Source organism: Sus scrofa, chromosome 6 (assembly GCF_054392235.1).
Source record: "Sus scrofa isolate SSC_HxYL_T2T_F1_AM1 chromosome 6, Sscrofa_HxYL_maternal_Yorkshire_Landrace_v2.0, whole genome shotgun sequence".
Taxonomy (NCBI): domain Eukaryota; kingdom Metazoa; phylum Chordata; class Mammalia; order Artiodactyla; family Suidae; genus Sus; species Sus scrofa.
Genome location: NC_139388.1, coordinates 163,746,695 through 163,759,085, shown reverse-complemented (window position 1 = coordinate 163,759,085; position 12,391 = coordinate 163,746,695). Strand labels below are relative to the sequence as shown.

Genomic DNA, 12,391 nt, shown 5'->3' with positions numbered 1-12,391 from the left:
TATATGGTGCCTGGTTTTTAAAATAACCAGGTACCCCTCCTCCTCTCTACGTTATGATTGTTCCTGAGAGTCTAAGAAAGCTTAGCAAAGGAGCAAGGGAGCAGTGAGAGCAGTAGTAACAATATGGCTATAGGTAATAACATTTCTCCTCCTTTTTAATCCTGCTGTTTTGTTGGGTTTTGTTTGTTTTTTAAGGACTGCATTTGCGGAGGGGAACTGGGAAGCTGGAGATAGGGAGAGAAGGGAGAATTTTTACAGTTTGACCTTTTGTTCCTTTTTTTTTTTGGCTGCACCCTCAGCATATAGAAGTTACCAGGTCAGGGAATGTAAGCTGGTGCAAACACTATGGAGAATAGTATGGAGGTACCTTAGAAAACTATACATAAAACTACCATATGACCCAGCAACCCCACTCTTGGACATATATCTGGACAAAATTTTCCTTAAAAAAGACGCATGTACCCACATGTTCACTGCAGCACTATTAACAATAGCCAAGACATGGAAACAACCCAAATGTCCATTGATAGATGATTGGATTAGGAAGATATGGTATATGTACACAATGGAATACTACTCAGCCACAAAAAAGACAAAATAATGCTATTTGCGGCAACATGGATGGAACGAGAGATGCTCATACTGAGTGAAGTAAGTCAGAAAGAGAAAGACAAATACCATATGATATCATATATCTGGAATCTAATATACAGCACAAATGAAACTTTTCACAGAAGAGAAACTCATGGACTTGGAGAATAGACTTGTGGTTGCCCAGGGGGAGGGGGAGAGAGTGGGATGGATTGGGAATTTGGGGTTAATAGATGCAAACTATTGCTTTTGGAATGGATTAGCAATGAGATTCTGCTGTGTAGCACTGGAAACTATATCTAATCACTTATGATGGAGCATGATAATGTGAGAAAAAAGAATGTATACATGTATGTGTAACTGGGTCATCATGCTGTAGAGTAGAAAAAAAATTGTATTGGGGAAATAACAATTAAAAAATTGAAAAAAACAGAAAGAAGTTCCCGGGCCAGGGGTGGAATCAGAGCCATAGCTGCAGCAATGCTGTATCCTTAACCCACTGCACCACAGTGGGAACTCCAGTACTTTTAAAATCCTGTTTCATGTATTAAGTATCATCTACTCAAAAATAAATTGTTGGAGTTCCCTGGTGGCTCAGCTGGTTAAGGATCTGGCATTGCCATTGCTGTGGTACAGGTTCAGTCTCTGCCCCAGGAACTTTTGCATGCCACAAGTACAGCCAAAAAAACTAAAGTTAAAATGGGACTTCCCATTATGGCCTAGCAGGTTAAGAACCCAACATTGTCTCTGTGAGGATGTGGGTTCAATCCCCGGCCTTGCTCAGTTGGTTAAGGATCTGGCATTGCTGAAGCTGTGGCATACTTCGCAGATGGGGCTGGGATCCAGGGTTGCCGTGGCTGTGACATAGGCCTGCAGCTGCAGTTCCGACTTAACCCCTAGCCTGGGGACTTCCATATGCCATGTTGCTGTAAAATGAAGGGAAAAAAAAAAAGTTAAAATGAAAACAAAACACAATGACAAAAATTAAAACAAAGACATGTGGTGCAGGGGGTTAAGAATCTGACTGCAGTGGCTCAGGTCACTGCAGAAGTTTGGGTTTGATCCCTGGCCCAGTGCAGTGAGTTAAAGTATCTGGCTCTAGTGTGGCCACAAAAAAAAAAAAAAAAAAAGACGTGATTAGTAAGATAAAAAATAAAAGTTAAGCACACAGAATATCAAAACATTAAAACAGTACAGATGGTGTAAAATTAAAAGGAAAAACTTCCTTCTTCCGTACTGTATGCATTGAAAAGAATGTTTGTTATATTTTGTGCAGTATTTGTGGCAGGAGAATTTTTTGATTATCTAGTCTTCCACATTGGAAAGGGAAATGTCCTCTCCTGATCTTTTCAGCATTAATAGCAACGTTTATTATTATTCCCTTTTCATCTCTATGGACCCTATAACATTTATATTATAACAAACCTATTAACATTTGTTACATATTAATTAAACTGGACCCTATCACTTCTTGTTCTATTGGGTTGATAACACATCGTCTCATCTACCAGTCACAGTGTTGCAGAAACCGCAAAAACCGTGGCAACGGAAGGAGACAAACAGCACTCGGAGATATGGAAAAGCAAGGTTTATTCAGCACCGGTGCGGGCTCAGAGGAGTCACCTCCAGAGTCTGAGCACCAGGTCTTTGTTCTCAGTAACTTTTATACACTACAAGGTCTTGATTTTGCCATGTAAGCATCCCGGACCTCCCCCATCCCCAGGCAGACAGTGTCCCTCCCTAAGAAACTGAGCAAGCAAGGTTACAGAAGCAGAACTGATAAGCAATGCTGGGTACCTGATTAGCAGGGCTGCTGGCTTGGACAGAGAGCACACAGTTGTTACATTATTACGAGAAGGGTGGCATAATGATTAGCCAGCTGGAAAGGCTTGTAGCTGCCTTCTTAGCCAAGGGGGGGTTGTTCTTTAGTTAAAACTTCATTTCAACAGTGCTGATTTTAGCAGCCAATCCGAGTTTCAAGAAACAACTCTACACTTAGCAAAAGCCTCTTTGACGCCCTGCCTTTGAACGTTTTTATTATTACCAGCCCTTTTCCACTGCCGATCTCCTCAACTGGAAACCCCATACTCCCTCATATTCTGAAAAGCCTCAGGTGCTGATCGATCTCTTAGAATTCATTTTCCAGACACACTGTCCCACCTGGATAGACTGCCGGCAACTCCTTTTTACTCTACTTGACACTGAAGAGTGCTGGCGAATTGTAACAGAAGCCCAAAAATGGCTTCAGGTCAATGCGGGGGGTCGAGCAGACTTGCAAACTGGGTGAGGGAAGCCTTCCCAGAAGAAAACCCCCACTGGGACTATGACACTGAGGAAGGGAAACGTAACCTAGAGAGGTACCGGCAGGCCTTCCTACAGGGGGCAAAAGCTGGGGGTAACAAGCCCACTAATATAGCTAAGATCAGTGAGATACTACAAGAGCCAAATGAAAGCCCAGCCAAATTCTATGAGAAATTATGTGAGGCTTTCCGAACCTACACTCCTTTTGATCCCGAGGCCCCTGAGAACCAACGGATGATAAATGCTGCCTTTGTGGGACAAGCCCAATTAGATATCCGTAAAAAGCTACAGAAATTAGAAGGCTTTGCAGGTGAGAATGCCACTAAACTGTTGGAAATAGCCCACAAGGTTTTTATTAACCGAGACCAGGTGGCCCGCCGTGATGCAGAAAAGAGAATGAAACAAAAAGTGACCCTTCTGGCAGCCGCCCTGTCAAAACCGGTGCCCCCATTGGGACCACCCCGTAGGGGACAAGGCACAAGGCCAGGGAAAAGGAGTCCCCTGGAACATGACCAATGTGCTTACTGCAAAGAAAAGGGACATTGGAAAAATGAATGCCCCAACCGTCCTGAGAAAAAGAGCAAGGCCCCACCTAGTCGGTACCGATCTGAGCCATTCAGCACCAACCTGATCGGCCTAGCTGAGTCTGATTAGGGGGGACCAGGCTCTCTCCAACTGGGCCCCCTAGAGCCTATGGTCAGAATTCAAGTAGGGGGCCACCCCATAGACTTTATGGTTGACACAGGTGCCGAACTTTCTGTGGTTACACAACCTGTGGCTCCCCTCTCGGGGAAAGAAACCACCGTTGTTGGGGCCACGGGTAACCAAACCCACAGGCCCTTCTGTGGTCCTCGACGATGTCGGTTAGGAGGCCATGAAGTAATGCATGAATTTCTTTACCTGCCTGACTGCCCAGTCCCCCTGATGGGAATAGACCTGCTGGCTAAAATGGGGGCACAAATTTCCTTTTCTACTGACGAATCGGCCCAACTTAAATTGACAGAACCCCTCTCTCCTTTAATCATGGCTCTTGCTGTAAAAAGGGAAGAGGAATGGCGCTTGTTCTCTCCCCCTTCAGAAATGGGGACCATTCCCCCAGAACTAGAGACTAAATACCCATTGGTTTGGGCTGAAGGAAACCCACCAGGACTGGCAAAACGCCACGCTCCTGTCTTAATCGATCTAAAACCCGGAGCTCAACCGGTAAAGCTACAGCAATACTCAATTCCCAGAGAAGCTCGACTGGGAATCCAGGTTCACCTGGATAGGCTGCTTCAGCATGGACTGTTAATTAAATGTCAGTCCCCTTGGAACACCCCTTTACTGCCCGTGAAAAAACCGGGAACACAGGACTACCGCCCAGTACAGGACTTGAGGGCCATAAATGAAGCAACAGTCACATTACACCCGTCCGTATCCCCTGCTAGGGCTGATCCCCTCCACTGCTGAGGGGTTTACTTGCCTGGACTTAAAAGACGCTTTTTTCTGCCTCCGGGTGGCACCTGCCAGTCAGCCCTTGTTTGCTTTTGAATGGGAGAATCCACATACAGGGACAAAGGACAGCTCACCTGGACTAGACTCCCACAAGAATTCAAAAACTCTCCCACTCTTTTTAGCGGCGCCTTAGCTGCTGACCTGGCTGAATTTCCTGGACAAAAACTGGGCTGTGTTTTGCTACAGTATGTTGACGACCTCTTACTAGCTGGCACCACGGAGGCTCAGTGCCTAGAGGGAACAAGAGCTCTCCTTTCCCTACTGATGGAGGCAGGGTATCGGGTATCAAAGAAAAAGGCACAAATCTACAAAAAACAAGTCAAGTATCTGGGCTTCAACATCATGCAGGGCCGACGAATGCTGGGGACTGAAAGAAAGCAGGCAGTTTGTGCCATTCCTGTCCCTACCACCCGCCGGAAGGTTCGTGAGTTCCTAGGGGCAGCAGGATTCTGCCGGATATGGATCCCCGGGTTTTCAGACCTGGCCAGGCCTCTGTATGAGGCTCTAAAAGGGAAAAAAGAGGCTCCCCTTAAATGGGGACCAAGCCAGGAAACAGCGTTTCAGACAATCAAAACTAAACTCACTGAGGCTCCAGCCTTGGGACTTCCTGATGTAACCAGAGAATTTAACCTGTTTGTTCATGAGAAAAATGGGATGGCTTTGGCAGTCTTAACTCAAGAATTTGGGCCTTGGCAGAGGCCAGTGGCATATCTGTCTAAACAAATTGACTCAGTTGCTGCCGGATGGCCTCCCTGCCTCCGAGCGCTGGCAGCTACCACCTTGTTGGTAAGAGAGGCTGACAAGTTGACCCTGGGACAAAACCTCAATGTTAAAGTCCCACACTCAGTTGTAACCCTAATGGATACCAGGGGCCACCATTGGCTCACACATGCACGAATGACTCAATATCAAGGGTTACTATGTGAAAATCCACGGGTAAAACTGGAGGTTGTACGAACTCTGAACCCAGCCACTTTTCTGCCAGATGAAGCGGGGCCCCCAGACCATAACTGCCTGGAGGTACTAGATGAGGTATTTTCCAGCAGGCCTGACTTGACTGATAAACCACTCCAAAATCCTGACCTGGTTTTATATACTGATGGCAGCAGCTTTATGGAGGATGGAAAAAGGATGGCAGGATATGCTGTGGTATCTGACTTAAAAGTGATAAAAGCAGAGGTGCTTCCTCAAGGCTGGTCAGCACAGAGAGCAGAATTATGGGCCTTAATCAGAGCACTGGAACTCAGCCAAGACCAGCGAGTTAATACCTATACCGACTCACGATATGCCTTTGCCACTTTACATGTTCATGGAGCCTTATATAAAGAAAGAGGGCTCCTCACTGCTGAAGGAAAAGGAATTAAAAACCAGGCTGAAATCTTAAAGCTCCTAGTGGCAGTATGGGAACCTAAAGAAGTTGCAGTTACCCACTGTAAAGGCCACCAAAAGGGGGATGACCCAGTGGCAAAAGGAAACCGTAGTGCTATGCAGCTGCCAGACAGGCAGCCCGGGGACAACAGCCAGACAAACCTAAGGTCTTGCTGGCCCCAGAAGTGCCAGCTGTCCCCAAATATTCTCCAGAGGAAGAAAAATGGATAAGGGAGGAAGGAGGAACTAAAACTAAAATGGGGTGGTGGGTCACACGGGACCACCGAGTTTACATTCCAGAACAGCTGGCCTACAAACTAGTCCGCCAAGAACATGCGCTAACCCACATGGGCAAAACTGCCTTAGAGACCCTACTGGGCCGGTACTATCTCATTGCTCGTCTTCCTGCACTCTGCTCCTCTGTCTCCCAAAGATGCATAACCTGTTTACAGAATAATGCCCGCCAGGGGCCCCACAGACCAGCTGGGGCACAGCACTGCGGACTGTCCCCATTTGAGGATATGGAAGTGGACTTTACTGAGGTCACTCCTAGTAAGGGGTACAAATATGTACTAGTTTTTATCTGTACATTTTCAGGATGGGTAGAGGCCTTCCCTACCGGAACTGAAAAGGCAAGAAAAGTAACCAAGACACTCCTGAGAGACATTATTCCCAGATATGGAATGCCTCTGACCATCGGGTCAGATAATGGACCAGCATTTGTGGCCGAAATAGTACAACAGGTGGCAAAAGCTTTACAGATCCGATGGAAACTACACTCTGCGTATCGCTCTCAAAGTTCAGGGAAAGTAGAACGCATGAACCGAACTCTTAAACAGACCCTGGCAAAGTTATGTCAAGAAACTGGCTTGCCCTGGGTAGACACGTTGCCGGTGGCCCTCTTAAAAGTGAGATGCTCACCCCGAGCAGGAACAGGATTCTCGCCATTTAAAATCTTATATGGAAGGCCACCTCCACTAATCAGTTTAAAAGGAAACACCAGGGAGTTGGGAGACTTGGAATTACATAAACAATTACAAGGACTGGGGCTCACTATTTCTCGGATACATAGATGGGTCACAGACAGAATACCTGTGTCCTTAGGTATAACAGTTCACCCCCACAAGCCGGGGGACCAGGTGTGGATAAAGGACTGGAAAAAGGAGCCTTTGAAGCCGGTATGGAAGGACCCCTATACTGTAATTCTAACCACCCCCACTGCTCTTAAAGTAACAGGAATAGATGCTTGGATCCACCATTCTAGAGTAAAACCGGCTGGCACAGCTGACGACCTTGGAGAGTGGGAGACTGCCCTCCATCCGGAGAGACCTCTTCGCCTGACAATGCAGAGAAGGAGACGACGATCTCAAAGCCCTGCTCTGACCACACCGGAAGCTGGTCAGTCAACGCACGGCTGAAGCTTGAGGAATCGGTTGCCTGTGAGCCCAAATGGAAGGAGGGTTTCAAAATAAACATTCGCATTGACGGAAGAGGCTTTGACCCTGGAGCTGTGTTACATTTCCAGAGAATCACATTTGCGCTCCAAGCTGCCTCTCACAGCATCTTTCATTCCTTTTATGAAGAGATAAGAAACACCCCACCTCCCATTCCGGCCACAACTACGAACTTGTTCTTAGCCCTGACAGAAACTATTACACAAACTCTCAAGGTCTCCTCTTGTTATGTATGCGGGGGAACAAACACAGGAGACCACTGGCCTTGGCAAGCCAGAGAGCTGGACCCATTAGAGCCTCCTAATGAGACTGCATACCCCCAACTCACCAATGGGGTATGGCTCCTCAGAACTGCTATTATAGGGAGAAATTGTCTTGCGAGGCGGGGAGGACGGTTTAATGTTTCAGTTGGAAGCCTAACATGATTATAAGGCCGAAGGTATTATGATCTGACTGCCCAAAAGACTCAATGGTGGTCATCCTCTAATCGCTCAGAGCCCAAGCCTAATCCCTTGTCTAACTTTTCCCACCTTCGACAAGCATGGGAAGATATCAGTACTAATATCCAGTGGCAGCCACCAAAGGGATTATATTGGATTTGTGGAAAAATGGCCTATTCCATACTCCCCCCAACTTGGGCTGGGGCATGTGTACTGGGAACAATCAGACCTTCCTTCTTCCTGCTCCCACTGTCACTAGGAGAGCAACTGGGAGTTCCTATATATAGGGCACAGGGTGCCCAGAGAGACCGGAGGGCTCTCCAAATTGGAGAGTGGAAAGATGATAAATGGCCCCCAGAACGGATAATTCAATATTATGAACCTGCCACCTGGGCAGAGGATGGCTCTTGGGGATATCGCACCCCTATCTATATGCTGAACCGCATCATCAGACTACAGGCGGTTTTGGAACTTATAACAAATGACACTGCAAGGGCCTTGACTATATTGGCCCAACAACAAACTAAAATGTACAGTGCAATCTACCAAAATCGCTTGGCCTTGGATTATTTGCTTCTGAAGGAGGGGTTTGTGGAAAATTTAACTTAAGTAATTGCTGTCTACAAATAGATGACACCGGAAAGGTGGTAGAAGAAATTGCTGACCGCATGACTAAACTAGCCCATGTACCTGTACAAACTTGGAAAGGATGGGATGCAGACAGTCTCTTTGGTAAATGGTTCTCTTGGTTGGGAGGAATTAAGACAATGGTCGGAATAGTCATGGTTATACTCGCAGGGTGCCTACTTGTTCCCTGCCTTGTACTTCTCCTGATAAATATTGTAAAATGTTTTATAAAGACCATGGTTGAAAGAAAAACAGCCTCCCACCTGCTACTTATTAGAGGCTACCAAAGGGTTATGCCTGATGATGATGTGTAAAGGGTGCAGATGCGCCCTGAACATCAAGAGGGGGAATGAAATGGAGCTTTAATTAAAGAACAACCCCCCCCTTGGCCAAGACAGCTAAAGCCTTTCCAGCTGGCTAATCATTATGCCACCCTTCTCGTAATAATGTAACAACTGTGTGCTCTCTGTCCAAGCCAGCAGCCCTGCTAATCAGGTACCCAGCATTGCTTATCAGTTCTGCTTCTGTAACCTTGCTTGCTCAGTTTCTTAGGGAGGGACACTGTCTGCTTGGGGATGGGGGAGGTCCGGGATGCTTACATGGGAAAATCAAGACCTTGTAGTGTATAAAAGTTACTGAGAACAAAGACCTGGTGCTCAGACTCTGGAGGTGACTCCTCTGAGCCCGCACCGGTGCTGAATAAACCTTGCTTTTCCATATCTCCGAGTGCTGTTTGTCTCCTTCCGTTGCCACAGTTTTTGCGGTTTCCGCAACACCTTCAGCTAGGCTCCAGGGACAGGTAGGGAAAGTGGAAAGGGGGTATTCTTCTCCCCTTCTCTGATTAGCTGGAGATTTTACTAAGTAGACCCATTCTTTGCTGCCTAGGCCAGGGAGGCTCTTTAGAATCACCTGGGGGATACTTTCTAAATATTGATGCCTAGGCTCTACCCCCCCAGGGGACTCTGATTCAGTAGTGTGGGCTCCGGATGTGGGTGTTTTGAACCTATGGTGATTTTTATTAAGGGTGGCATGGCGTATGTAAATATACATTATCTTTTAGGCCTTTTGAAAAATAATAAAAACCGCCTGTGATCTGAGGGTCCACTTGGTTCAATTCCCCTCCCGGGGCTAAGGACGTCTCCGGCAAAGCGCAGGCCCCCACCCCCACCCCCACCCCAACGGTGAACTCCAGCTAAGCTTAGCGCTTGCCCACCGCGGGTTCCCTTAACACTCCCCGCCCTCAAAGGAGCAGGCCCCGCCCCCGTCCCCGCGCAGGCGCACGGCGCCTACCTGCTTCCGGTGCACTGCTACTTAAGCGCTGGGGGCGTAGGCGCTGTCAGCCTGCGACCCAGTCGGGCAGGCTGTGTGACATTCGCTGTGCCATCCTGTACCTGGAACCGTTTGAGCTATGCCTTTGGCCACGTCTCTGCCCCGCCGTGTATTTGTGGTGGGGGTCGGCATGACCAAGGTAAACAGAGCAGTGGGACCCCCGCAGGTGGGCATATCGGGGCTTGGCGTTGTGTCAGTCGGTCCTGCCTACCCGGAGGGCGCCCTGGGCACCCCATCGCCCAGCTCGGCCTTGGCCTTGGCCCTGGGGGCGACAGAGTGGCGACTCGGGTAGGTTGTGAGATGGGTTGTGATGTAAGCTGACTTTGCAGGATCGTAATGTCGCAGGCTTGTTCCTTTGGCCGTACGTTCCTCCGTTCCTTTTCCTCCCTGGATGTCGCTGTTTGTGAAGGATCCCCGAGATAACCCAAAGTCCGTAGCACCTTTGAATCTGAGTGGAATCGTAAGGTTTGTGGATCTTTGATTGTGGCAAGGCCCGCTTGACACCCGAAAGGAGAGCAGGTCGCCAGTTTGCACTTCCATGAATATTCCCTGTGGGTCCCTTCTCAGGGCCTGTTCCAAGTGTGGATGAGAAGGAGAGGCGTGAGTGATGCTCCGCGTCTCGCCACGCGTGGCGGGTTTTCTGGATCTTCTAACCTTTGTGTTTCTCAGGGGGTGCACGGCGTGGTATTCAGGAGGCCAGAGGCTCCCCTTACCGTCTCAGTTCTTGGCACCCGCACCAGCCCTGTTCTCCAATAACGCCAAACCGCCTTTTTCGCACCACACATTTTTTATGCCTCGGATGCTTTGCTTTCTATTGTTTTCACTACTTGTCTTCACTTGGTTCACTTATTCGCATTTTTAAAAGATTAATTCAGATCTTCTCCAAGAAGCCTCTGATCCTCCTGACTTTCCCACAGAGCTCTGTACTTACCTCTGTCTTAGTACTTCCTATTTTATACTGAAATTCCATTTATATGCCTATATTAGCATGTCAGATCTTCCAAGTGAGTGTACCTTGCCTAATTCATTGCTATACCTCTAGCACCTTGAAAATGCCTCGTGCCCGAAGACCCTCAGTGAATGTTAGTTAAACAAATATTAAATGGATATGCTTTCTGAAAGAGAGTTCCTAGAAGAAGTTCTCTTTCTGAGGAAAAAGGCTTAGGCTTTTTATTATCTTACCCAGTGGGCTGAGAGTACACACAGCAATCAAAACATATAAATAGATAACTCAAGTAATACCTTTTTTTTTCCCTCTCTTTTTGTCTTTTTAGGCCCACACCCGCGGCATATGGAGGTTCCCAGGCTAGGGGTTGAATCGAAGCTGTAGCCACCGGCCTACACCAGAGCCATAGCAACGCCAGAGCCGAACCTCGAGTCTGTGACCTACACCACAGCTCATGGCAGTGCTGGATCCTTAACCCACTGAGCGAGGCCAGGCATCGAACCCACAACCTCATGGTTCCCAGTCGGATTCGTTAACCACTGAGCCACAACGGGAACTAATTTATTTATTTATTTTTCAAGTAATACATTATGAAGTAGACACTTGGAGATCATCCGATTGTCGTGGGAGATGGGGCTTCTGGTATAGGTGGACAGTAAGACCTTTTAAAGTGTATTGATGCAGTCATATCCTCCACCATGGGCTGTTAAATGCCTGGTTATATTGTCTGTGTAGAAAAGCACTGAGTTTTCTAACTCTTTGGGAAATAGATATTTTTATTTTTCCTCAAGTTGGGAGGTGGAGGTGTGGGAGGTGTTAGTTAACAATTTTCAGGGAGGAAATTGGGAGTAGGGAGAGTAGCTTTCTTGATGTGCTTACTAGACCAGTGAGTGTACTTCCCTCTGGATTTTGATCTTTTGGAACTTGGAAGAGGGTTTAATGAAGAGGAGCTTAGGGCGTTCCCGTCGTGGCGCAGGGGTTAATGAAAAAAGAGGGAGCTTAGTAGATTATACTTTAAGCACTGTTTGTAGGTCGAAACTGGTCGGATTTCTGTGTTGTGGTTCTTAATTTAAATAGCTGAATTCCTAGACTGCTTGAAGTTCTCTCTCTTTTTTTAATTAAAGCTTTCTTAATGAGGTTTGTTTTTTTTTTTTTCTTTTTGTCTTTTGTTGTTGTTGTTGTTGCTATTTCTTGGGCCGCTCCGGTGACATATAGAGGTCCCCAGGCTAGGGGTTGAATCGGAGCTGTAGCCACCAGCCTACGCCAGAGCCACAGCAACGCAGGATCCGAGCCGCGTCTGCAACCTACACCACAGCTCACGGCAACACCGGATTGTTAACCCACTGAGCAAGGGCAGGGACCGAACCCGCAACCTCATGGTTCCTAGTCGGATTCGTTAACCACTGCGCCACGACGGGAACTCCTTAATGAGGTTTTATTATCAGTGTTGGAAGTTCATTCTTTTCCTTTTTTTTTTCTTTTGTCTTTTTAGGGCCACATCCACGGCATATGGAGGTTCCCAGGCTAGGAGTCTAATCGGAGCCATAGCCGCTGGCCTACGCCAGATCCACAGCAACTCGGGATCTGAGCTGCGTCTGCGACCTACGCTATGGGTCACGGCAACGCCAGATCCTTAACCCACTGAGCAAGGCCAGGGATCAAACCCGCAACCCCATGGTTCCTAGTAGGATTCGCTAACGACTGCATCAGGATGGGAACTCCTGGAAGTTCATTCTTATCGTAAAATAGAATTCATGTGGTGCATGTCAGTGGGGTTTAACTAAATTACAACTACCACCTGGCTGACAGCCCCTTGTTTATACTGCTTACCTTCAATTTAA

The 12,391-nt window shown here is 47.4% G+C and overlaps 2 protein-coding genes across 2 annotated transcripts in view; both read left to right on the top strand.

Annotated features, from left to right (window-relative positions):
• Positions 1-2,829: 2,829 nt before the first annotated feature.
• Positions 2,830-7,300, top strand: LOC146402962 (uncharacterized). The gene is made up of 3 exons (XM_084965721.1): positions 2,830-3,355; positions 3,971-4,095; positions 5,868-7,300. Exons 1-3 carry the CDS (start codon positions 2,830-2,832, stop codon positions 7,170-7,172), a joined length of 1,956 nt encoding a protein of 651 aa, XP_084821847.1. The 3' UTR covers positions 7,173-7,300.
• Positions 7,301-9,683: 2,383 nt separating this feature from the next.
• SCP2 (sterol carrier protein 2) overlaps positions 9,684-12,391 on the top strand; it is a 124,775-nt gene continuing 122,067 nt past the window's right edge. Inside the window, 1 exon segment of the mRNA NM_001168415.1 lies at positions 9,684-9,743. Coding sequence (NP_001161887.1) covers positions 9,684-9,743 — 60 coding nt within the window.